At 38.8% G+C, this 25,984-nt stretch overlaps 1 protein-coding gene across 1 annotated transcript in view; it reads right to left on the bottom strand.

Moving 5' to 3' along the window:
* OFCC1 (orofacial cleft 1 candidate 1) overlaps positions 1 to 25,984 on the bottom strand; it is a 158,291-nt gene that overhangs the window by 102,330 nt on the left and 29,977 nt on the right. Inside the window, exon 7 of the mRNA XM_014308603.1 lies at positions 10,279 to 10,518. Within this exon, the coding sequence (XP_014164078.1) occupies positions 10,279 to 10,518 (240 nt within the window). The remainder of the gene's footprint in view (positions 1 to 10,278; positions 10,519 to 25,984) is intronic.

The following is a 25,984-nucleotide window of genomic DNA, read 5'->3' on the forward strand; positions in this document are numbered from 1 at the left end:
GGATACACCCTCAGTACTTCTTGGAAGTCAAGAATAAGACCTCCAAATACAAGAGATCCATTCAAACCAATCACTCACTATGAACAGCCTAAAATGCCAAAGTCTTCTTAAATTAGCGGGGACTTCCTCAATCAGACAACATTGTGCAACCAATAATCATCCACAAATCTTTACTGCTTCAAATATTTCTGTTTATAAGTACACACCTCAACACAGCTCTTTCTTGATGCATATACTTCAATAGAAACATCACTTCTTTTATACTCCTGACTGAACAGTAGGTAAGATAACAAGCATAACCCAGGTGCAGCAAAGCTTTTCGTCTCTTTTTCTGAAGCAGCAAGGGATTTGCCTACACTAATAACTGCCATGTTAGGAGATGACAAGTGCTCACAGTCGTGCTGCATCTACAACTTCTTTTGAAGAAGTGAATATAAATTATTATTTCTAATAATATGCCTTCCTTTTTCAAGTTTTATATTGTGATTAGATAACAGCAAAGTCATTTAAGGAAATATTTTAAAATTATAAATATTGTCATTATTATGTACATGTACTTTATATTAATTATGTAAATATATTCTAAGACTTAGTTTAGGCTTAAAATGAAACAGAAGCATCTGTTGAAAAATGCCATAACCCTGTGGCAGCTGCTATTAAACCATTAACAGTATCAGGTTTCATTTAAACCAGATTTACCATTTTCTGTAACTGCCCGTGGGAAAGCTAAAAACATTAGGCACAAATTACTGACAAAAGAGATCCTTAATCAAGCCATACATTTCATTTGGCTAGCTGGGTGCTAGATAGTAACCTCTGTTCTACAAATTAAAGGTGATGGTTATAAGGCTGTGATCAAAGACAGTTACCTGCAATATCACACAATCCCAAACCACTCACAGATGAAATCACTGCTCTATCACAGCCCCCTTTTCAGTTTCTCTCTTGCTTCCCAGGCTGACTCTTGTCTTAAGAATTCAACAGTATATGCTCTTCTGATAGCTTACAAATAAACAGACAGTGGTCAAGCAGCTTGTGTAAGGGTAATCACTGTCACTATTAAAATTTTATTTCTTTGTTTCTGGTTCACAGTTATTGTTCATTCGCTGTAAGATTTTATCCTAGATTTAAACTGCAGACTCGCTCTTTGGGACTGGAAGCATCTTTTTGTTTGCAGCTACAGGAGCTGGATGTTTAAACCATGCCATGATGGAAACACATAATCATGAAACATAAGCAAGGACTTTATAATACACCCATCTGCTACAGGGTCTGAGGCTGTAAGACTATAGGGAGTCCTTAAGCACGAGCACTGGGTGCCTGACCCAGGTAGGACAGTGTCACACAGCTTACACAGTCAAATAAAACATACCTGACAAATAAAAAACTTCTTTCTGTTGAATCCATACAAAAATCCCAGCCAAGCTTCTACCTGTTACTCTATGCCATCACACCAAGCATTCATGCAGGTGCCTTTGGGTCCATGCTAAACCTTTTCCCACTGCCACAACAAACACACTCTCAGCTCACCATCCCACACCCGCAGGATCAGAAAGCCCTGGGAGAGAGGAGAGAGCTGAGTCCTGTGCCACCTGCCCTTCATTAGCCTCGTCCTCGGCTGTGAGCCTGAGCTGGGATTTGGGACATGGCCAGCATGGCCCTTAGGCACGGATGCACAGAGGCATTTAGGCAGATAGCTCCGATTGAAAACCACGGACCTTGAATGCCTTTGTGGGTCTGAGCTGTTGTGCTCAGGTACAGAGCAGGGAACAGCTCAGGTAACTGGAGGAGGAAGACAGGGATCAGTAACTTCTCTCCTTCAGGAGACTCAGAGCAGTGCCTGGGATAGACAAGGCACAGGCAGCTCAAACTGAACATTTTGTTCTGATGGATTTTTTTGGTTCTGAAGGAAAAGAAATAAAATTAGCAGTTATATTTTCCCTGCTGGTGCCAGCCTCATTTGAGGCACTATCTGGTAAATTAATCCACAAGCCTACACCAACATTGTTGACATTCAAAGAGCATATACTACCTAAGGACATCTTCCTGGGTTTTGAGGGGGCTATTCTCCACCACCTTACCTCAATGTTTCTTCTTGCTCAAGTCAAATTGCCACTGAAGTCTGTGAGGTATAGAGAGTTTTACAGTGCTATGAAAGCATCGAGCACCCCCCTTTTACTGGTGTAATTTCTTCTGCAAAGAGAGATGCGGCAGAGAATAAATAATGCTTGTGTGTGCCTGCACAGGCACAAGTAATACTTCTTAGTCTGCAGTTAACAGTGTTGCATTTAATTGAATTAAATCATAATGAACTAAAATTATCTCCTGCCACTATTTCTAAATTCAACTGTTTTATATCAGTTTTATTGTAATATATCTTACTTCCCCATATGCCACCACAGTTTCACTCTATAGAGAGAATGGATTCTATTTGAATATTTCAATAAACATATCCAGTGAGAGCTTTTGGGGGTTTTTGTCTGACTTACTTTTGTCTGGCTTTAACCTTGTCCAAGAAGAAATAAACTTTTTCTTCTTTCCTCTGCACCTTCAAATGGTTTCAATTTAGAAAAAAAAATGCACAAAAGTCACACTAGTTAATTCATATCACACAAAAATTTAACCAATACAACTCAAGCAGATTAAGGTGAATTAAAATATGCAAAGGCAATTCAATATTTACTTGTTATAGAGAAGAATCTTGAAAAATGCCATATAAACTAACAGCCCATTTCTGATTATGAAAACAGCAGCATATGAATATCACTGGTGTAAAACACAGGTAGCAAACCTTTTAAATAGGAAACAGCTCCCACCATTAACAAAGAACAATTAGTTTACTATGTCAAATGAATAGTGCTGGAGATGAGGCTGTTATTACCCAATTAAAGGGGAGCTTTCACAACCAGATTTCAAGCTGTCCCTGTTTATGTGCAAGGCCAACATACAGGCAGGGAGAAGGGCATTCTTAGGAAGTGTTGGTGTAACTCTGAAATTTATAAAAGGCCAGAGGGGAGGAAATAGAAACCTGGACTGAAGTAAAAATAAAATATCGTGTTATTAGGGTTTTTCCAAAAGTCCCTATCTATCACCAGAATGTTCTGGAATAGCTGAAAACTTATTTACCCAGCTTTCCATCACTGCCTGTCTTCAAACAGGTATCTGAATACAAAATAACACACAAATCAGAGGAGGACCATACAGTGACATATCATTAATTCCCCCACAATTTTTTTTCCCCGTTCTCTAAGAGAATAGGCCTTTCAACCCTGGCACAGGTAAAATGACTCCCTGACTCCTCTCTGTGCAGCTTGCAGGTCTTTAAGCAGTAACTCCATCTTTCCTGGCACCTAGCCTCCTTGACAGCAGTAGACTATGGACAAGAAGCTGTTGGGCCACAGCACACAAGCTCAGGCTCATGATCTGCCAGAAGCACAGGGCAGCAGTATTTGTAAATTGGCAATTTATTCACTGCTTTCAGCAGTGGCAGAGAGCAGGATTCCTCCCGGCACGCTGTGCCGAAGCACCCCAGCGTCTTCCCAGAGCCGCACTGAGTGCCCCAATGCAAACACTTGCCCTCCTCCATGCTACCAGAACAAGAGACAAGTCCCCATTGCCTGCCTCTCCTCTAGGAGTGATAACTCAGCCCATGGTTAGCTCCAGCAGCATCTCATGCACAAGTACCTTACACCAGAGCACCAGAATCTGGCCTTTTATCTTCCCTAATATAGAGGAGTAATGTTTGCATTCTGTGAGCTTTAGCCTCTGCATCTGTTGCTAATTGTCCTGGCACATCTGCTGCTAATTCTTTTCTGCTCTTGGACCAGCAGGGAGTAGTAATGTATGGTACATCCAGCTCCTGCCTCCCCGAGTGCTTCTGGTGATATACTGGCCTGGGTGGATTCTGACCTCATCTTGTGAGGGAGAAGCTGTCTTTGTGAGAGGGAAGCAGGAACCCCAGTTCATTCTTCTGACACTCCCATTTCACTTATTTATCCCTGAGACTGATTTCAGCACAGTCAGAGCATGAGTTTCCCAGGATAACATGGACTACAGACACAATGCAGCAAAGTTTATTTCTTTTGTGTCAAGAGGACACATACTTTGCCCAGAAACCACTTGGAGCCAAGGAGTCTCATGAAGACGTGGCTCGCTCGGCATGCAGGGCTGAGTCACGCAGCAGTGCCGCTCTGCCTGCCCCAGGCTCTGGAGGAGGAGCAGGCAGCTTTCCTCTCTTTCTTGGTCCAGCAGCTGCTCCCTCTCATGTCTCTTCCCTGATGCTGTTCTGGATTCCTCATCACACCTCAGGTAGCAGTCTGTTCAACCATAGGCTTCAGTCCAGCCAGGGATGCAGCAACACTCACTTCACAAGGGAAGCAGTGACAATCTGGAGTTCATGCTCCTTCAGCATTTCCTGGATAGTCCAATTCTTAGTCCAGAAGAGGAGAGGAAGAGCAACCTCTGAGAAAAAAATCATTTTTCCTTGTGTGCTCTGCTTAAAAATTGCATGATTAAGCAAGACCACTTTTTGTTCTTTGGTTGCATAAAGTACTCTTCCCATTTCTGTAGTACAGCTTTGCAACTACCCTGCTCATCCTGAGCTCACAGATGATTATTTAAAATGTGAAATGCTTTAAAACCAGGTGTGTTAGGGCAGAAAAATAAAAGCATTTTCTGATGGTGTTTTGCTGGCTCCCATGGCTTGCAAATCTGGACCAAAACACAGTTTAAGTTCCTTTTCACAGTTCCAGACTGTCAGCTCTGGTGAGTCATGGAGATGCTCTTTTTTTCCAATCACAGAATTTTTTTGTTGGGGCTGGCAGTAATTTTGTTCTTGGTGTTCTCTGTTGTTTGGGATTCATGTGGAGCTAAAGATACAGGCAGAGGTTACATTCTGCCTTCCTGCTGGTTTGCCCCAGATAATGTATGACTTTTTTACAACTATTGTATCCTATGGCTCACGTCAAGCTCTCTTACAGATATAATTTCCAATTAAGTGGGGAATAAACCATGGAGTGGTCCAAAATAAAATGCTGTCCCCAGACACTTCTGATGTTTAACATATGTCTGCTAGATTTACCAAAGCAGGCTACATACTTTCCTCTAGTCAGATATGATGCATTGTAACATAGGTCACATTTCTGAGGTTTTTGGGCAGCTTGCTTTACTTTAAGGTGATCCATCACATATACAGCATTCAGCAGGTGTTTCCAAGAAAAACCTCCACTGAAGCACAATGACCAGACAACATGTGAAAAGTAACTAAAATTAATCATCAAAAAGCAAAACTTGGGATACGTAGTAACATTTTAGATACGTAAATAAATCGCACAGTGCTAAACAAAGTAGACACAACAGATTCTAATATGTAATAGCTTTGTAAAATTGCTCTGAGAATGTGCATTTTGAGGAGTTGTTGCAGAGAGATCTAGCAAATTGTAATCAACGACCAGACCTCCCCCAAACAAATTCAGATAAACAGAATAAAAGCAGCATTATTATGAGTTCCTTCTCTGTGAAAAAATCATCAGCACTGCAGTCTTCAAATGAATACAAGTGTCTGTATAAGCTTAGTTCTTGAATTTACCAAAAGGTTCACGTAGCACCTTTTCATCCCAACTACAAATAATTGCATCCAGAGGAAATTTAAGTGGCTCTCATTTTGAAAGTCCTCTGGCACTGCCAAGCACTATCTTTTTTCATATTGTATAAAACTCTTATGTTATGTCCTATAAAGTGTCCTAGAGCTAGATGTTCTTCACTTGTGCCAGCCTTTCAGTCAAGAATAAAATAAACCAGGAGGGGAGGAGGAGGAGGGGGGAAAGGGAAGTTTGTGGTCTTCTTTTCCTAATGATACCTTGTTTTGTAATTATTAAAAGCATCACAGTCCTTAGACAGCTGCTGACATACAGAAAATAATGTCCTTGAAACTGTTTGTTTCATCATATTTTAAGAATTAATACCTAAGGTCATGTTAATCAGTTTCTGATATATGTAGTTTTCAAAATGCACTTCAGGGAAGAAAATGCTGGAAATGACTAATAACAACAAAGATATGAACTTTATTCGTTACAAATCTAACTCCAAATGTGAACATTATCAAAGGACTTTGCCATCTGAAGTATTTAGGAAGGCTTAAATAAATAATAAATCCCTCATTCAGTGAAATAGAACATCCTCTTTTTCCAAGCAAAAGAGTTCAAATTTATTAATTTTGTAGCTATACTTTAAAATGAGTGTCAGCCCCTGCTAGATGACTGCATGATAAGTGTCCTGAAACTTCAGGAAAAGGCACTAAATTTTTCACAGCATTTGTGTTTCATTTTCAGTATAATAAAAATATGGTGCCCTTTTAATAATGAATAATAGATCTCCTGGTATGATTTACATGAGTGGATTAAATGTCATGTTTGAAAAGTTGCTGTTTTATTCATATTGAATTTCCCTCAAGTAAAACAAAATGGTACCTAGCTACTGTTATAATATTGCTAGTACCTCGCTGCGCTGATACATAAATATTAACCAGTTGATATACTCTTTAAAAACCCTCAATTCTGTGAACTGTTCTGTCAGCAATGGTATCTTCTCATGCATATGAACAGATTCCTGGAACTATCCTATGTTCCAGGTATGTTGGGGAAAATGCGTAGAACTGGTGCTTACACACTTGTGGAGCTCACACCTCTTTTGCTGAAGTGCCAGTTTTGAGAGGCTCTCACAGAATAAGGATTGATGACAAATGGATGCAGAAAGACCAGGGTTAAAAACCAGTTTGGGGAGCTCAGCCCTGACACAATGGTCCCTGTTTCTGTTCAGCAGTGCTGGACTGACTTCCCAGGTGACTGGACAGCATAATGAATGCTTTTTTAAATGTCACTTGCAGGCAGTGTCATTGGCTTATAGTGCCCTTCACAATAGCTGGAAATTTCCTATCTGAACTTCCCATTCTGAATAAAAATTCCACTTAATAGGCAATATATTTTTTCTAAAGAACTGTTTCAGAAATTGGAAATATTTGAAATAGGGACACATTCCTTAAAGGTTCCTACCCTGTAGGCAAAGTCAGCAATTTTCAACTAAATATTTTGGTCCTGATAATTGAAATTATAGCTGAAAATAGTTTTTTTTAAAGAAGAGAAGCATTTTTATGACACTCCAATTTTTATTCAATTGAAGCCAATGAATATTTTGATTCTGAAAAGTGAAGATTGTTTCTTATTGTTGTAATTGTTTCATACAATTATTTTAATGTCTACTGAACTTTAGAAAAGCCAGCCAGGAAAAAAATAAGAAAAAAAAAAAACAACCTAAGCACTTTCTTTTTACAAGTGAAATTAAACTTTTGCATACTGCAACTCCTTTGTGCTCTTCAAGTCATCATTAAGGTGAAAAATGTAATCTGGATTTACTAACACTGGGACATAATCCTGTGGAGTAAAACACTGCTTTAAATACACCATGATCAAAAAAATATTACCCACTGCTTAGGTCTTATCTATAGTAGGATCTTAGCCACCATGAGACAGCAATAAGGAAGTTATACTTGTAAAATCCTTGTTCTAGTGTAAAGATGATGCAGCCAATTTGTACAGGCACTGCCAAGGACAACCTAGCTGCATAACTGCCTTACTCTATGCAGGGTAGGCATCTCATCTCCTGTCCTATCCTCTCCTCACTCAACTTCAATTCCACACCTGAGAAAAACCTGGCAGTGCAAAAATAGATCAGAATTTTAGGAACAAAGCTTCTTCACCACCAGCTAACCTACACCACAATTTTTTAATCTCAAATTCATATTTAGTTCATTTTATAATGTAGGTGAAACTTCAGAACAGCTCTCACTTTGCCTAAACCATACAGACTTAGTCTATCAAAGCCTAAAGCCCACTTACATAAACTAAATACATGAAATATCCATGAAATGCTGAGTCTAAAACAAGTTCCCTTCAGATCATGCGGTTCATTGCTATTCATAAAATTGTAAAAAGTCATTTGAAACAGCAATCGTGTTTTACCACAATCCAAAGCATTCATACATGTTTCTTTCAGCATAACTTAAAAAAAATAAATTACTTGTGTGACTGTCTGGCCTTACTGAAGGATAAATAAAATTCAACTGCAGCTATTAGGAGCCTGTGTCTAGTATGTAGCCAGAGGTTACTGGGGGAGGTAGGTTGACAAACTAAAAAGGAGGACAATGAAGGAGCGGAAAGAGGGGAAGCTGGCAAGCTGGAGCAAAGAACATTGATTAATGAACAAAAAACATTTTTGAAAGGTCGGGTGTGCAAGTCAGACTAGCCCTGAGGCAGTTCTAACTTACAAGACCAGCACTTTCTGTACGCAGCAGGTAACCCACACTGACACCAACTTTGCCGACATGACAGGGTTATTATTTTTGGAAGGATGTAGTGTTCTGGAACAATTTCTCTAATATATTAGTTAAAATTAGGCTTTCCTTCAATATCAAGCATGCATGTCTTCATTTTCACCATGTTTACACTTGAACTCCTATTATTATTCTGACCAGTAGAAACAAAAGCATATTCTTCATTTATGAGCCCTTCTATTTCTCACACCATAATATATCCCAGTGCACCAGTGCTGCGTGTAAGATTCTGTTCAAACCCAGATGCTCACATGGAGCTCACCACTAAGACCTCACTACTTACCCTAAGTCTTGTGGTAGATGCTAACCATCTGAAGCCTAAAATTTGCCTCATAGCACATACACTAAAGGTTTCTTTTCAAACATACCTTAAGGTTGTGAACCACTACCAAGGTGGAAGAACAGAAAGGTAGAGTCATCCAGGGTACAACATATCCTGTGTCTCCAAAATGAGCTGGTGGAGAGGGTTCACTAAAATTATGGTTTTTGCTGTACATCACTCAGTAATGAAGATAGGGAATTACCAGAAAGTCATTGCATCCAACTTCTCCTGTTCCTGTATTTTAAGGGAACTTGCCCAATTCCTGGACACCAGTTCACTAGTCTAAAAATGAAGTTTGGTGAAGATGCTAATTAAATGTCCCCCGTGAAGTTCCAAGAGAACTTGGAAGCAAACCTGAAAGTGCAAAATCTGTAAAGACCTAGGAGAAATGTGATGCTGAGAGTAAGAAGCAGGACATGCTAGAAACATTCAGCCCTAGCACCCAGACTTCTCCTTTCAAGACAGTATTTCAAGGCAAGTAACCTGGATGGGTGCACGCTGCCTGAGAGGGAATCACAGTTCAGTGATTTCTCTGACAGATGCCTGCATTTGTTTTAACATCATGTGAAAGTCCCATTCACAGTTTCCCTGTCTATACATGCAATTCCTTTTGCACCAATAGCTGTACTTACAGACTCTGCTCATTATCAATTATAGGTGATAAACAATTAAAAAGAAGAAAATGTGACTTAGCAGCACTTCATGTATAACAAACCCAACATCTGAAATAATCTATCTGCAAGTAACTGAAGGCATTAGTGCCACACATAAAAGTTGCTTTATTTGAAAGCTCTTTGGGATAGGTGCTGTCTGTCTGCTCTGTGTCTACACAACAGAACACATGGAGGAGGAAATCTACCATTCAGGTCATACCACAAAATAAATAACTGAATTCAGAAACGACTCCTCGTTCTACCAATGCCTCAAAGCCCAAATACACTGAGAGAGATGAAGATTGTTTTTCAAACTGTAAAGAAGCTTTCATGTGCCAGAGAGCTTATCTGAGACCAGTGTTCCAACCAGCAACAGGCATCAGCTACAACAGCGAGCAACTGACACACAACAATCCTGCCATGCACAGCATGCTTAGGCAGGAAAATATGTGTGCCTCAGTTGCAAAAGACAGAATAGAGCCTCAAGTGTTTGGGCTCCTTCCAAAATAATCCAAATGCTGCTTTTTTTGGCAAATGGGGGTCAATGGAGCTAAAAACTCACAGAAGGATTTGGGCATTCATGTGTTTATATACACCCACTCATTCATTTATTACTCTAAAGCTACTTTACAGAAATCAAATTACATAGCTGACAAGCTGCATAGATAAGAGAGAATAAAAGTAAAATTTAAAATTAGCTGACAACACTATATGATGTAGCGTATGTTTGGCACTCTTAAAGTGAGTGATGAGGGTTAACCTAGGGGGAAAAAAATGCACCTTCCTAAATTGCACCTTAAATTATTAAATAAATTATTAACATGATGGAATGCATTAAATATATAAGCCTAAAGGAGAAAGGCGGATGTGTTTTAACTTTCAAAGCAAAGACAGCATATTTATGAAGTGTTGCTTACTGTCTGGATACTTTGTCCAAAGTAGATTTCAGTGTTGTAGAAGTTTCCATCATGACTAACAGGCCGTGTCGTCCTGGCCTGAAGTTGCTCCTCCAGTTCAGGCCACTCCACCAAGGCACCACCTAAGTGGCTGAGGACAGAAACTTTGAGAGTGTAGAGGCCTTTTGGGACCTTATCTTTGACTCCCCTCAGGCATCTGAGGTGAATTTCTAGTGGCTGCGGCATCTTGGAGCAGTCAACCTAGGAAGAAGGCTCAGAGTTACTGCTCTGGGCTGGGCTCACTTTAACCGTACAATTAGCAAGGACAAATTTCTTCCAGAAAATAACTACTGAAAAGCAGACAACATGCTTCTTTTTCAACCTGCAATTACCTACTGCTTACGAAGGATCTGCAATTAGGGAGGTCAAAAGTCATAGAGATGGCAGATAAAAGAAAAAGTACAAATACTACTAATAAAATGTTCAGCAACCTTGGGGGGAAGGTGGAGCTAGTGAAGTATGACACCAGAAGACACTACCCTACAATAATGAGGCAGAATTAACTGGAAAACAATACCTTCAAAAATACAGCATGCTTTTCAAGACTGGCACAATACATGATGTGATGAGCAGGCTGCAGGCACAGAGTGAAAGACAGGGCAGGCCATGTTTTTATACTAATTATAAGCCTTGCCAAAGCTATTAGTGCTGTGTAACATGCAGACTATCCTTTCACCTTCTGATTATCATAATCAGATTCTCTTAAAAATAGTAATCAAAGTGCAACACGTGTAGCGTTTAATAAAAACTCCCTACAGGCACCTTTATTCCAAGTCCAGACAAAAGAAAACATCTGCCACTTGATGTTGACAAGATGTTGTCTGAGTTTCAGAATATTTAGCAAGGAAATGCTTTTCTGGTGCTTTCCTTGTATGCTGAGCTTCCAATATGGAGGTTTGTGGAGGGGAACAGGCACAGTGGCATGATCTTTACCAAACTTTGCCTGAATAATGGCTAAATAATAGAGTCTGTCCCACTGTACCCGAAGATATTTTGGTCCTGCCCAAATGCAATCTGCAGGGTCCGGCACACAACAGGGACTTCCAGTTAGGCTCCAATGTTGATTTGAATGGATAAAACTCTTTCTGCAGTAACTAATGATATAGTGCTTAAAATCAGCATTGCTGTTTCTCTTTTCACCAAGAAATCAATTTCTTGCATTATTTTGAGGAAAGACTAGTGCTAGGTCTTCTTTTAATGCAACTGGATATCAAAACCCACTCCACACTTAGGAATCACATGGCTACGTTGACTACTAGGTTTAGTGGTCTCACAGTTTAAGCCTACAGTAGCTAATAATCTCTTTTTAATCCTGTCTTGGATTTATTTTGGAAGAGATAGCATATTTCCATATAGATAGAAAGCTTCTGGAATTAAATTAAGCAGTTAAATAAACAGTTGAATTTGCTAAACTTCTTTTGTTTCTCCACGCAAACCATACTTAACAACTAATCTGAATGACAATTATTTTCAGCTTAATTAGAAAATCTTAATTAACAATGAAGATTTAACCTTAATATTTTTGGTTTCTGAATCGTATATAAAAAAATTAACATTATATGAATAAATAAGACAATCTTTTTAAACCTCAAGGCAGGATTACTGATGCAGGCAGCCTTCATTATTAAACACATTCTAAATTAAACGCCTCTATGAATTTTATACTGAAATATATTGTGATAGTTTTGCATGCCAAATGTGACATTTTGTATTTTAGATTCATCTTCTGTAGTAACTTTGGAAATGTCATACAAACAAAGATTTTGTCATTTACCAATGGAATTACTATGCATGGCCGGTTAGCCATCTCTTTTCTGGCTCTTCTGGTTGTTTCAAGTCAGCAAGCCATAAAAAATCTTTATCTCTCTGAAACACAGCAATTTGGAAGATAATCGAATAGTGACTGGGGGGCAGAAACGCCAGTCTGAGGAATTATACCACAATCTCTCTTGCATTTACAACCTTCCTCAAAGCGAGTGTCAGTCGAGTAGGAAAAGGAGATAGAAGATTCATCATATTTCAAGCCTGTCTCATTTGCATGGTGGCATAGCTGTCTCATCTCCTGCTGAAAGACTTTGCTTGGCCAGCACTGACAAACTGTTTTGAAGAACTCTTACCATGCCCAAATGATTCATCATTAATAGCTTTAGACATTCTCTTTAAGCATATGGTTACTTTTGCTGGAAAGCATATTTTGAAACCTGTTAAATTTTATCCTCTTAAACTATGAAAAGAGAAAAAAACAAAACAAAACAAAAGGCAATAATGGAATGCAATATATCCAGTGATTTAGCAGTTCATACGAGAGAAAAGAACGCTCATATAGAATCTCACCTTCCCATGAGGCCCTGCTGCTCCATTTAATCCAGTATTCACATCTGTAAGGTTACCAAAGCTGGCTACCATTTCTTCCTCAATTCCACTCTGCTCTGTTTTTAGTAGCTGACTTCCTACTCTGCAGACGTTAGAAAGGGAAGAAGAATGGAAAAGAAATTAACTACAATGCACACACAGAAATCACTTGCTCTTGGAAATACAACAGTGTGATGTTTTCCTTGAACATACCATAAGACTTGCAGGGTACCCAGGAGAAACAGGAATGTGCTAAAGCAGAGAAATATCTAGGCTTCAAAAAGCAGCATTAAAAAGAAAAAAAAAAAAAAACAGTATTTGTCAGTCTGTGTAACAGATCAATATAAGGAACCCCAGCTTTTACTGCCTGTCTGTAATCAACTCTGTCTGGCTTTGGGACTTAGGATCCAGGTTAAGAATATTTCAGTAGGAAACCATTGCCTCTGTCACCACCTTGAAAACTGACTGACAGCTTCAATAAACCTGGACAGGTTTTTGGAAACAGTGATTCTTTGGGACCTAGGTTGCTCAAAACCACTAAAAATAATTAATTCTGTTTTTAAAAATTTTACTTTTTTGTTTTGGGGTTTTTTTTTCAAAAAAAGTCTTGTAATTTTATATATATATCTTACATAATTTATACATCTTCAGAATATATACAGGAAAAAAGCTCTATATACAAATTATATATATGCACATACACAAACTTTCAGGTATATGTGAACCACAGAACCTTCCTTGTTGTTCGCATGTTAACTTCTTTTGTATTTAAAGTTATTTGGTGGGGGTAATACATAAACTCAAAGTTGTTGGGTTTTTGTTTTTGAAGAAAGGTCACTATAGCAACACAGAATATCAGCAAATAGTGCAAGAATAGCCCAACACTGGATAACCCAATGCTGCCCTTCTTAGTCCGCAGGATGCACAAAAGGCACAGGCTGCCCTTTTTAGTCCACAGGATACACAAAAGGCACAGAACTCTATGGAGAAAACCTCATTCCTAGAACACAGCAGGAGCAAATGCAAAACTAAGTCATTTACAATGAGCACTATAAAGCTGCATGCTTTGGCAATCCCATCCCATTTTTCAACAGACACAGAACCATGAGTAATTCCTCTGTTCCTAAGTGTCATCAGCATCTAAATATTATTGACCCTAAGTAAAAACATCTGTAGATGCTCTGCTGGCTTCAAAACACATCAGCTCTTTCTTCCACAACGTGCTTTAGGAGGCCAGGGAGGGTCAGTCAGTCACACCAGTGCTGGTGATATTCCAGCCACACTTGCAGGTGGAGCCAGGGCAGGCACAGACAAAGACACGGTGGGTCTCAGTGGATGGAGGCTAAGCAGGCTATTCATGGTTCTGGGCTGGCCCTGAGCCATGCTGGAGTTCCAGGGAACTCTCTGCAGCTTCCTGAGAGGAAGGAAAAACCACGGCATCAGGTGCATTTGCAATGCAGGATTGACTGGGATGTCTACAACACAGGCATCAGAGAAGAGGCTGCCTTAGGTTCCCAAGCAATCTGTTAGGTCTTTAGCCACAAAAGAAAATGCTATCACTTGGTGTTCAGTCAAACAAAAAAAAAAAAAAAAGAAAAAAAAAAAAAAAAGAAAGAGAAAGAGAAGAATCAAGACTCAAAATCAACACCATATCTCTGGACTACATTTCTGAAACATTCCTTAAGTATTTTCTAACTTGCTTTTGAAAAATTCAATACCAGTGCCATCATTCCCATTTTCCTCCTTTGCATGCTAGGTTACATGAGATGTCTCTGCATTTGTAAAGATTAACATGCAACATGTTTTTTCATTAAGAAAATTACAGTCATGCTAAACATCCCAAACTCATGCATGCATACTGCTTAGGTAACATATGTTTCAAATTCCCCTCTTCTGAAACAGATGCTCCTGCCCCCCAAGATCATAGGACACCGCTACAAATCAGTTTCTATTCAGAAATCCGTTTCTATTCAGACCTTGCCTATTTCTTTTCTTTTGAATATGGCCATATTTACATATTACCAGCAAAATTACCACTACTTCATAGCTGAACTGTTTTCCAGATTCCTCTACATTAGAATTGTATCACATAAATTCCCAAGCAATAACTGAATCAGCTGGAAGGTCTGCATGGATGCTAGTGGCAATGAAATACATAGAAATTTTGCCCAAGCCAGGACTGACGAGAAATAAGGATAAGATTCAAGTGCTAAGAAGTGAACACGTGAAGCACAGGGTCAACCATATCTGAAGTTTTATCCCTGAGCTTTAATCACATCAACTTGGGTCTAGCTGTTCTGAACAGAAGTATAAAAAAAGATGACTCTTTAATGGCTGTAACTAACTCATAGATCTGAAACATCAGAGAAGTTAAAGCATTCTCAAGGAGAGAAGTTGTTTGGAACTTTGTACTTACTGCACTTCTCATGATGGAAATTATTTCACTTAATTTGGTTAGGGTTGCATTGACACAGGGGTTCATTAGGACACTCATTTGCTTGCAATTCAATTTAAAATTAAATACACTTTGTTGTTGATTTTATTACTTTTAAACTACTGTATCTATTGCCTTTATTAGCTGCTAATACACAATTATGAAGGTAAACAGTTTTCATTACTGAACATCAAACATTTAAATAACCACATTTGATCTCTCCTAGTTGCACCATTTTTCTCCTTTCTCTGAGTATGAGATTGAAGACAATAATTTATTCAGTGAAGTTAGGCCTCTTTTTGTGCTCAGCAGCATGCTCATCAGCTGTCACAGCAGAACATGGCTTCCTTTGCTCTATTCATGAGGATTTTTATTTTGTCTGTTCATTTCTTTAGAGGTAATTTGATGCATGTATTTATCTGAAGGTCACTGATCACAAAAACTTTGCTCCAATTCCTATTTCCTTCACTTTTTAAGACTAATTCAGAGGCAAGGATGAAGGATGCTGGGACAAGCCATTTGGTCTTCTTTTGAAGTGCACTGTGTGTAGCACTTAAAAGCTACAGTCCAAGCTGGGTATCTGAAAACAGAGGTAATCCAAAACAGAGACCTCTTTCAAATCCATAGGCTTAATTTTTCTAGTCCTGAGGTCCTTTGTCTGGGAGAAGTTCCCTTCATTAGTATCTGTAAAGAACTGAAAGATCTTTAGAAGGAAGGCGCACTAGATGGAATTACAAAGTAGCCTTTATCTGACATACCTTTGAAAGAGTTCATGAATCCTGGCTCTCCACTTTTGTTTCTTGTGGTGAGAAGCTCCCTTGTGCTTTGAGTCCCACATGCCAAGAAGAAAAAGAAAAATCAGAATTTATTTCCAAGTGTACAGAAATAACACGGAAATAAAAGCTATAAATGTGCGATTTTCCAAAGGCTTGCCTTAGGTCTCCTGGTTGAAGCTTTTCAGGAGCAATGAGGAACTTCAGCCACCGTTACTCTATTACTTTTTTTTCCATAACTTTTTTTTCCCTGTGTGTTTTCCCATGTTTACTGCATTATTTCCAAGAGAAACTGAGCTCTCATCTTGTTTTAAAAGTTTTTTGGTACAAAGTACATTTGCACATGGTAGTGTCCTACAGTCCTTATTATTACAAGACCTAATCAGACTGTCATATGTAAGCATACATACATTCAAGTGTGTTTGCATAAACACACACAACAAAACAGCACACAAAGCAGTTAGGTATAGACCACAGAACTCACATCTTAAAGCCTTGCTTGAAATCTGCTCCAGATCGTGATGTCTTTCTTGTCTTACCACAAAAGTTTTTAAATGTTTGGTGAGAAGGACTGGCATTTTTTTGGAGGTTACAGCACATGGGAGGCTAACCCACAGTCCTCTCCCCCAACAGTTCTGCAGCTCTCCAGCATGAAGCTGGAGGGCTTGAAGTTATTTTTCCCCTGCACAGCAAGCTGAAAAAAGTCTTTCCATCTAGAAGCTAGCATCAGCATATATTAGGATGTGATCTCCATGCAAAAATTCATAATAACTGCTGAGGGTTGTACACTCACGAAAACAAAATTCTTCCCTATGACCTGCACTGTTCAGAGATCTTGCTGAGCATTCAAGGGCATTTGTCATGTCTGGATCTTCTACTGGGTGTCCCTCAAACCAACATAAAATGTGAATACAACACTACCAACACAGAAGAAGGCATCCTACTGTGTGCCCTAGACTGTCATCTAAACAGTGTGAAACTATGCTCCACTTCTACTCTCATCAAGCCTCAAGGGCAAAAATTCATTTTGATAGGGAGACAATGCAACAGTCAGTGGAGAAAAACTCCCCATCAGGGCTCCATATCTGGCTGTTAAAGTCTCTTCTTTCTTCCAAATCTCTTAAATTTTTTGACAAATTTCTGGCTGTTTTCAAGGAAGCATGGAGATGTCTGTTGAAGACTAATGCAAAGCATCCTACTTATTTCCAAAATTAAAATTGTCAGAGTGTAAAACCAGACAAAAACAATAAAAGCCTGTGCATGTAGCTTTTAATGTAACTTTTTTAACACTGTAAAATTAAAGCAGAGACAACATGGTTGCCTTAAAGAACAGTGGGATTTGTTGGCAGTCCCAACAGCTTTCCTCAGATGGACGCAATAAATCCTCCAGGTCAAGAATCACACACAAACAATTACAAAGGTGGTATGACTGAACTAGCTCAAAATGAGACCTTCCAATTTTCCATATTGCAATTGTGTCATGGGCAATGCTTCTTCACCACTGCCCCTCTGCTGGTGAGAATCAAGACCTCCTGCTCCTGGACAGCTTTTGGTTAAAATTTACTAGAACTCTCTAGTGCAGGACCCGTTTCTCTCCCATCCCTACTGGCACTGATTTTCTTCGCCAGGCTGGTAAATCACCACCTACGCCACTTCCCCAGGAAGGGCTGGGAGCTGGCTCTGCTCTGGAGTTCTGCTCCAGCAGAGCTGGTCACTGTCTGGTTAGGGCCGTCAGAGCCATCCTGTGACACTTCCCACAGCCCAACAGGCTGCAGTCACCAGGGAACATGGCAAGAGGTCTCAAGTTTTGGGCAGAGGCAGTTAAAGCCAAAGTTCAGAAAGTTGGAATAGTGTTTGTTTCACGGTTTTTCTCCTGGACATAACTCTTGGTGATGTCTGTGAAAGCTATTTTTGAGGTGAGTACTTAGATTAAGAAATAAAATGAAATAGCAAATCCACTTCATGTAAAATATCAAGCAGCCATAACATTGTAACAACATTCAGACATTACCACTCCAGGTTTATACTGAGCCAGTAGTACAGAAGTTTTCTTTAAAAAAATTTATTTTATTACCAGACTCTCACAGCTGTCCAATCCCCTCGTTTATCTTCCTAATCTTAATTAGATAATGAATATTCAAAAGAAAATATGAATCAGGCTTCTCTGTATGAACTGCACTGTTTTCCATCTCTGGCTCTGAAGTGGCAATAGGAATATGATTTAAAACTATTTCTTCTGGATCCTAGTAAAATATTTGTCACAGTGTGTCATGATAATTTTTAAAAAGCTCTATCATCTACCTAATAAATTTGTTAAGTTTATTCAAATCTTATTGAACAGGAAAAGTGCAATGAGTCATGGTTAATATTTCTTTACCTATACTAAGAAAAAAATATATCAAAAATTCAGTGCTCAAGGTCCTATTCAGAAAACCTCTATGAGTCTGTAATACATCTTCTACATGATTAAAAAAACAGGAAACTTGCTTTAAAATGAATTATTCACCACCTTGAATAAATTTCCATCTTTCCTATTTGCAAAACCCCTAAGTCAGTTATGTAAATTTTAACCTACACTAATTACCTCAGGGGTGTGCAAGCTAAAGGAAAGTAGATGCAGTAGGAAAAAAAAATCTCAGACATTTCCATCACCAGGAAGCAATTTAATAGAGGAAAAAATGTGTGTAAGTTTTCAAAAACAGAGCAGCCCACATACATTCTATTTTTTTTTTTAATGTGGAATAGACATTTCTTCAGTATCCCTTGAATCAGAGCTTTACTGGAATAAACCAAGTGCTTTTCTCGATGGCATGTACCACGGCACACATAGCAAGGCACTTGTTTCTCATCACGACACCAGCATTTTCTAGACTGTGACAACGATCCATTGTTGACAACAGGCGTTCCCAACGAGAAGGCATGAAATGTGGTTTAGCTTCAACTCCCTACAGACATTGAGGGCCCCTTCAGAAAATAAGTGGCTAAAATCTGTGAGCTGCTGGTCTAGGAGGTACTGGGGAAAGTGGAGCTGTTTGAAGGCAGAAGAGCTCAATCACAGCACCACTTTGTCCTACTCCAGATCATGATACCAGGCTCTGCTGTAGCTGTGAGCCAGCTCCTTCACACATCTTTCCTGGTTTCTTCATCAGCTACCTTGAGGTCTAATTACACAAATGGCCTATCTACTGATTTCAGGGCATGTTGTCAAGAGAGGGCTTGAAAAGATATTTCAGTCTGGGCTCAGCCTAGATGCACACAATTGTGCACATTGTTTCTACAAAGACAAGAACCTGACTCAACACTGCTAATCAATGCTGACTGGATATTTTCAGTGTACAACTACTTCACAAATGGCAGGATCTGGTTGTATAGCACTTTTCAAAAAATCAGAAAAATTAAACAAAACCCCACCCAAACACATCCTTTCTTTTTGAAAGCAAGCCCACAAAATTCAGCAAAGCTTTGAAGCAAAATCAATTTGGCTTTTATTGTTCAGCAAAAATGGAGCATTTAGGGAAAACATTTACAGACACACACACCCCTTTTTGGTCAGTCCTAGTCTATTACAGTCTTCTGCTGAGGAGATGTCCCCATGGCAATTTAAAACAGACAGTGGAGCACTGGCCTTGGTGAAAATTGTACTCCATGCAAGGAGTGCTGTAGGGGACCGTCTACCTGCATGCCTTCCTCACCAGGTCAGGGTGCAGGAGAGGCAGCATGGAGACACAACATGTGGGGTCTCCAGCAGCCTCCCATTGCCCACAGAAATCCCACAGACAAAGCTGGTGCTTCACTTTTGTTCCACTCCTTGAAACACCATGTTGGTACATCACAGTGCAGGTAGTACTGACTTTTTTTAGGTTTAAACAGATATCCAATTAAAATCTTTTTCTTAGAATTTCCATCTCTGCATCCTAAAATGTTTTTCAGTGATGGAAATCCTGCCCACTCTTTTTTTACGGATGGGAGAAGGAAGAGCTCACTGAGCAAAATGTCAGCAAGACTAGAAATAAACCCCAGATCTCAAGTCCCACTGGTGCCACCTAATTCTCCTCCTTCCCAGTCTGGCTGCTGTGTGGAGATTCATTCCCAGTGACTTCAATATCTAATGCACTGTACACCACAAAACAAGTTTAAAAATGAAGAAACATTTCAGATGAACAACAAAAAAAAATTTGTAAGAAAAGTTAACATCCTTTTCAGGCAAATTGAAGTTCTGAGAGGCTTATCTGCTGCATGTTAAGTGTAGAGAGAGATCACAAGGAAGGGAGGCATGGAGAGGTAAGTTAAATGGAGTGCCCTTCATTGGAAGCAAAGACTAAAGGAGCTTGATAAGACTCGCTCTGAAAATCACACTACCCATTACCTGCTGGAATTTGTGTGACCTTGTTAAGGAGATGGCCACAAACCAGAAAGGAAAGTTGTGCCAAACCCTGGACATATGGTAGTATTATTGATGGTGCACTCTGCTAAAAAAATGCACCACAAACTCTTAGATGTTTTTTCAAAGAGAAAGAGAAAAGGCAACAAAGCAAATCCTCTCTGACTTTCCTTTCAAATGGAAAATTAATTTACTGTTCATGAGACTCAAATTAAAAACTTAGACAATTGAGTGTTTGTAACAGAACTCAAATTCTCTTTAAAAACTGATACTGCAGAACACAAAGTGAGATTCACTTTAGTCGTGCTACAGCCTTATTACACTGAATGATATAGATACATTTAGTGACAACATTATAGGCTCATCATTTTGATAAATCTGTAAAGTACTGCATTTCAAACAATGCAGCAAAAACTGAGCTACCAGTCAACAGAGGAAAGTAGTATTCTGCTATCAAGGTGAATGCTTTTTTAAGAATATACATCAAAGACACTAATTTTGAACAGATATGGAAACTAGATCCAGCTGTAAAGTAGGTGTGATAAACAAAGACCTGAATTTTCTCAAAACTCAGAGATGTTTTCATTCAGGATTTTGGTCCAAGATGATAGGACTGGACTAACAAGTTAAAAGAACTTGAATCACTTTGCTTAAGATGCATTGAGAAAACTCCGTTGAGTAGCTCTGACTGCTGTAGGGCTACCCAACTTCTGCAAAACAAAGATTTTGTCTCTCCAGTGTCAAAACAGAGAACTCATTTTTCTCATTTCTGTCTTGCTGTTGACAGAGAGATCACCTACAGTTTCTTCAGAACCACCAGGTTCTCCTTCAGATGCTTCCTACTTCACAGTTGAGAAGATGTAGCTTCAAGGTCATAAACCTTTGGTATCCTCATCAAACTCTAGAGAGTGTTGTAAGAGAATGCAAGGCCACTTATGAGAACATCTGACTACCATAGCCAAGCACTGAAAATATGTAATGCTGAAATGTCTTTTGCCACTGATTAAGAGACTTTAAGCAGAAACATCTTAGCCTGTCAAAGCTCCACAAGTTCAGGTGTTTCGATATTAGCCTAGAAATCACCAGCTACTAAGAGCCAGTCACTTTTAAACAGTAAGATATAACAGAATATGCTACCAAGATATGATGGAAGACATGAACCACATTTTATCAGGGAATACATTCCCTCCAGTATAAAGCCATGTACCATGAGATGCCAGTGAAAACTAAAGTGAACTATGCCAATATATAAATCTAAAATGAATAGTTTACATTAACAATGGAAAAGTGTTCATAGGCTACGTAATGAACTTCAGCATTTTACAACCTTTTTCTACTTCTTGGGTACTGACAGCAAATTGGGACACAACTGAAGGGAAACAGAAAGGAAATACCAATCGGAAACATTGACATTTTTATTGTGGTTTTCCCCCATTCTTCTTCAATTTAAAAATGTTTGTCAATTTCAGCACAGAATGTTTTTATTATTTGTAAAGCCTTTTCAAAGTCTCTCATGAAACTTTACTCCTTTAATCCTCTTACTCTTCCACAACACAGGTATCTAATTTTAGGTCTGTTTTGCAGATAGGGAAAACTTGAGTCATGGCAACAAATTTGCTTGTTACAGCTGCCCAAAAAAATCATGTTCAGGCCAGAGGTTACAATCTATTTCATCTTTCTGAGTCCCTGTTCTTTTTTCTGACTGTCAGTAAAGTATTGCCTCACAAATCTGCCTCCATTATAAATGTAATCAAAAAGTATAGACTTTAACTTTATCCAACAATTCCCATTTGTACTCCCTTTCACATCATCTTCTGCTTCTAGTGTGCAGACATATTTGAAACATAATTAAGAGAGACGTTCACTTACAATTAGTGTATGAAAATTACAGAAATGGAAAAACATTAAGTACGGTTTACTGTATGATTGTCTTAAATACAACAGCGGCAATGATGAGTTGCCATGCCTAATGATTTTTCTCTGTAAAGAACAGACCTCCTCCTGCTGGCCCACATCCTGCTCCAAGTCTCAGCTGAAAGAAAATTGTTTCACATATTCAGCTGGGATCTTTCTGATTTGAATGTTGATATGAGCAACAGTATAATAACATCATATTGTGCTGATGTATCTTTGAGTGAACATGTTGACTTTATTATATATTCTCATCATAGCCACCTAGTCCTGAAAACTGCATCTTGTCTAAGGGTCTGCACAGTAATGACAGAAACCAACTGCGCTAACAGGTTGTCAGCAGGCTAACAACAGTGGTGATTTTTCAGCTTTGTACTAAATAAATAAGCAGGCACGTAATGCAACTGGACTCTGTTTCACAGTATTTTAACATCTCCCAGCTTACAGACTACTGGTTATATTTGCCCCTTACAGACTGATGTGAACTCTAAAGCCCTTAAAAAGTCTGGTTAAACATGAAAAACCCAATACACCTCAAGAGCAGGAGGCTGGACTAGACAAGCTCCAGAGGTCTGGCTCTTCTCCACTTGAATTAATCTGTTCTGTGAAGTAAAGGTCAGATGTGCCATACAGCACAGATTCCATTCAACAAATTCAGCTCTACTTTAAGACTACAGAAGTAAAACTTTCCACTGTATAGAGCAATTCCTTTATCTGCAGCTCAAAATCCATGTGAGTCTATTAATGCTGCTAAGGAGGATGTACCCCTGTCATAAAAACTAACCAAAGGTAGATTTAGCTACACCCGTGACTACAGTTTGGCTCCAAATGTATTTAAAATACAAATAAAACAACTCTGGGTAAAAAATTAATTCTGGAGAATATATGAGAAATTAAAAATTTGGTTTTATTGTACTTATTTTTTTGCAGGTTTGTGCCTCTATTCAGCAGTAATACTGATGCTCTCCTTGCAATGCTTATCTGAGTTTTGCTTCTTTTAACAGGTGGTCAGTGCTTGATGAAGTCTCTTAAACTTCATCAGGATTTGGCAATCACTAATTCTCTTTGAAGAATCTTTCCAATTGCCTCTGTTTATTGAACCATAGAAATGGACTTCCTTACTGGAGTTTTTAGTGGGATAATGAGCCAGAGAGCTGACCAGTCAGATTACTTTAAACAGCAGCAAATGCAGTACCATCATTTACAGCAGCTGTAGGAATCATTGTTCCAGCTCAATAGAATATCAAGAATTACTTCAGTTCTTTAATTGCCCTTCTGATCGTAAAGTGTGAAAGAATGCAGTAAAAACTAAATGAATTAATTTTTAGTGAAAAATATAGGAAATATGGAAGATTTTCATTACTTCCATTTAAATGTTTGCTTAAATAAAACTCTTAATATTTACTTTAAATGAAACTCATTTAATTCCTGGACAAAGCAATCAAAAAAGTGCCACAATTTAAAAGGGGAGCTATAGCTATATTGGGGGTATTATGACAACACAGCAACAGACTATTTACAAACATATAGAACATATTTTCCATTATTTTGTTTATGTTAATTTCCATGCTCCCTCTTCAATCTCCTCCCAGCTCCTTTAAAACAAAAATTATCTGAGTCCCCAGAAGCAATAAGGTAGGAACCTTAGAAATTTGGAAGGTTCCCAGGCTTCCAGCTGAGGACACAGGAACAAGCCTAATAGAATAAAGATATTTAGAAATCTCGGATTGCTGACCTACAGGGTGGAGAACTCCCCATGCTACATGTATGGCTTCTACATCAGACTATGGGTCTGCCCAGACTATGGGTGCTGATACACATCTGAGGGCCACAGGCTCTCACTGAGCAAGAAATCAGAAGTCCAAGGGACAGAATCCCAATATCCCAACCATTGGGAAGTTCACCTTTTGTATTTTGCCCCGAAACATAGGTTTCTGTGATATTTTTTTTCACAAGTACAAGAACAGGCTACCTATAATGAATTCAATGAGCTCAGCCTAATGATGGATTTCAAAAGAAAATTATGTTCTAAAGAAGATAGCCATGATTCCTACTATGTGATGCAAATGAAATGGAAACCATTAGACTAACTAACTTTAGAAATGCTTTGACAGTCAAATAATGTATGTAGCATATAGGTAGCTTGCCTAAAATGAAGTCACCCACTTTTAAGATAGTGAGAATTAAACATTTTCAGCTTTTGTATTCTTGACCTGTAATTCTCAGGAAAGAAAAAAAAAAAAGAAAGAAAACAAACAAGGAAAAAATCCCCACCCCAACTAATTTACACACAACCCTCATTTAAAGTCCTGGTAAATGACAAAAAGTAAGTTTCTGCTGACAAAAAGTCACCTTCAACTCTGCATTGCTCTTAGATGAGTATATTCCCACAAGGGTTATACTCAGAGCAGACTGTACAATGCTTAGTAGGCTAAAGCTCTGATGAGGGGAGGTCTGCAGGTACCATCAGGATATAAGCAACCTTTCAGGTCCCTTCCAACACAAACCATTCTGTGATATCACTCTATGACAGTATTATCCAACAGGGTAGAACATGCAAGCAAATGTGCGTTGGTGTTTCATCTGATGTTTATCAGACTGAGGTCTGATCCCACTGGTTAAATTCATGATTGGAGAGTAAATTTACCATCTTACATAGTACCAAATTTTACCCATGTTCTATCCACTGTTAATGAAAGGAAAACTGATCTCTCCATCATCATATAAATTGATCTCTGTGACTTGGCAAGAAGTCAGGCAGTGATGATAATGACCCTGTAAGAGTATTAGACCTAATACCCTGAGGCATTAACCTTTGTTTAACCAAAAGGTAAATCTTTTGATGAAAGACAACATTTTATTACTATCCACCTGCAACAAATAACTCCTTTCTTACTACTATAACTCAGCCGCTGGTACCGAAGAGCAAAACTTGCACTTTACATTCAGAGGCTCTTGAGTAATTCACATGGAGGTCATGGTTCAAAACTGAATATATAGTGATGATCATCAAGTCCTGCAAGGTTCTATGCTCTGCACAAAGGGGTAAATGTAGCAGCTGAAACTGGTAGAGAGAGATGGAGGCTGTGAACAAATTGTTCCTGGTAAAGAATACTGACCGAGTTGCAGGAGGAGGGTGAGCAAACAGGAAAGATGCTCTTGGTTTGTGAGGCAGTACTGATCCTTTCAGTCACCCCATTATTAATTTTTTTCTGAGAGAACCTACATAAAACTTAGTCACTTTTATTATCTCAGTTCAGAAACAGCTAAAAATTCTAGAGCTGGTAGTACTTTTCCATGGAATTTAAATTAGTGTATAGCAAGATTATGCTGCCAAAAGCTCATCAAGTGCAATCTCGCTCCAATCACCACTGTTTGCTCCATCTTCAGCAGTCTGTCATGTTTTTAGAGCACCCCGTTTTTAAGCAAACACAGTAAGTCAGCACTATTTCAGGTATTTCCTTGCATATTTCTCTGCCCTGTAAGATCAAGTTCCACCCCTAAGCATGTGCCCCTGCATTGTCTCATGACAAATGGTTTTCTGTGGTGCTCTGAATATCCAGCCTTGGTTGTACCTCCTCAGTTTCTACCACAACACAGTCTCAAGCTTTGATTTTCTTGCAACAGAGTTTATTTTTCTTTATTGAAAGCAAATGTCATTGGGGCCTTTGAAATCCTTGTGTCTACATGGCAGGTCACATAAAACAGCACTGCTTTCCAAACGTAATATTCTTTAATGTATTTGTTAACAGAACATTGACATCTGCTTAATGCTTTCTTTGCAAGAATCTATCAGATCTCCCTTTATGCATTTCT

The sequence above is a fragment of the Geospiza fortis genome, unplaced genomic scaffold (assembly GCF_000277835.1).
Source record: "Geospiza fortis unplaced genomic scaffold, GeoFor_1.0 scaffold219, whole genome shotgun sequence".
In the NCBI taxonomy this organism is placed as follows: domain Eukaryota; kingdom Metazoa; phylum Chordata; class Aves; order Passeriformes; family Thraupidae; genus Geospiza; species Geospiza fortis.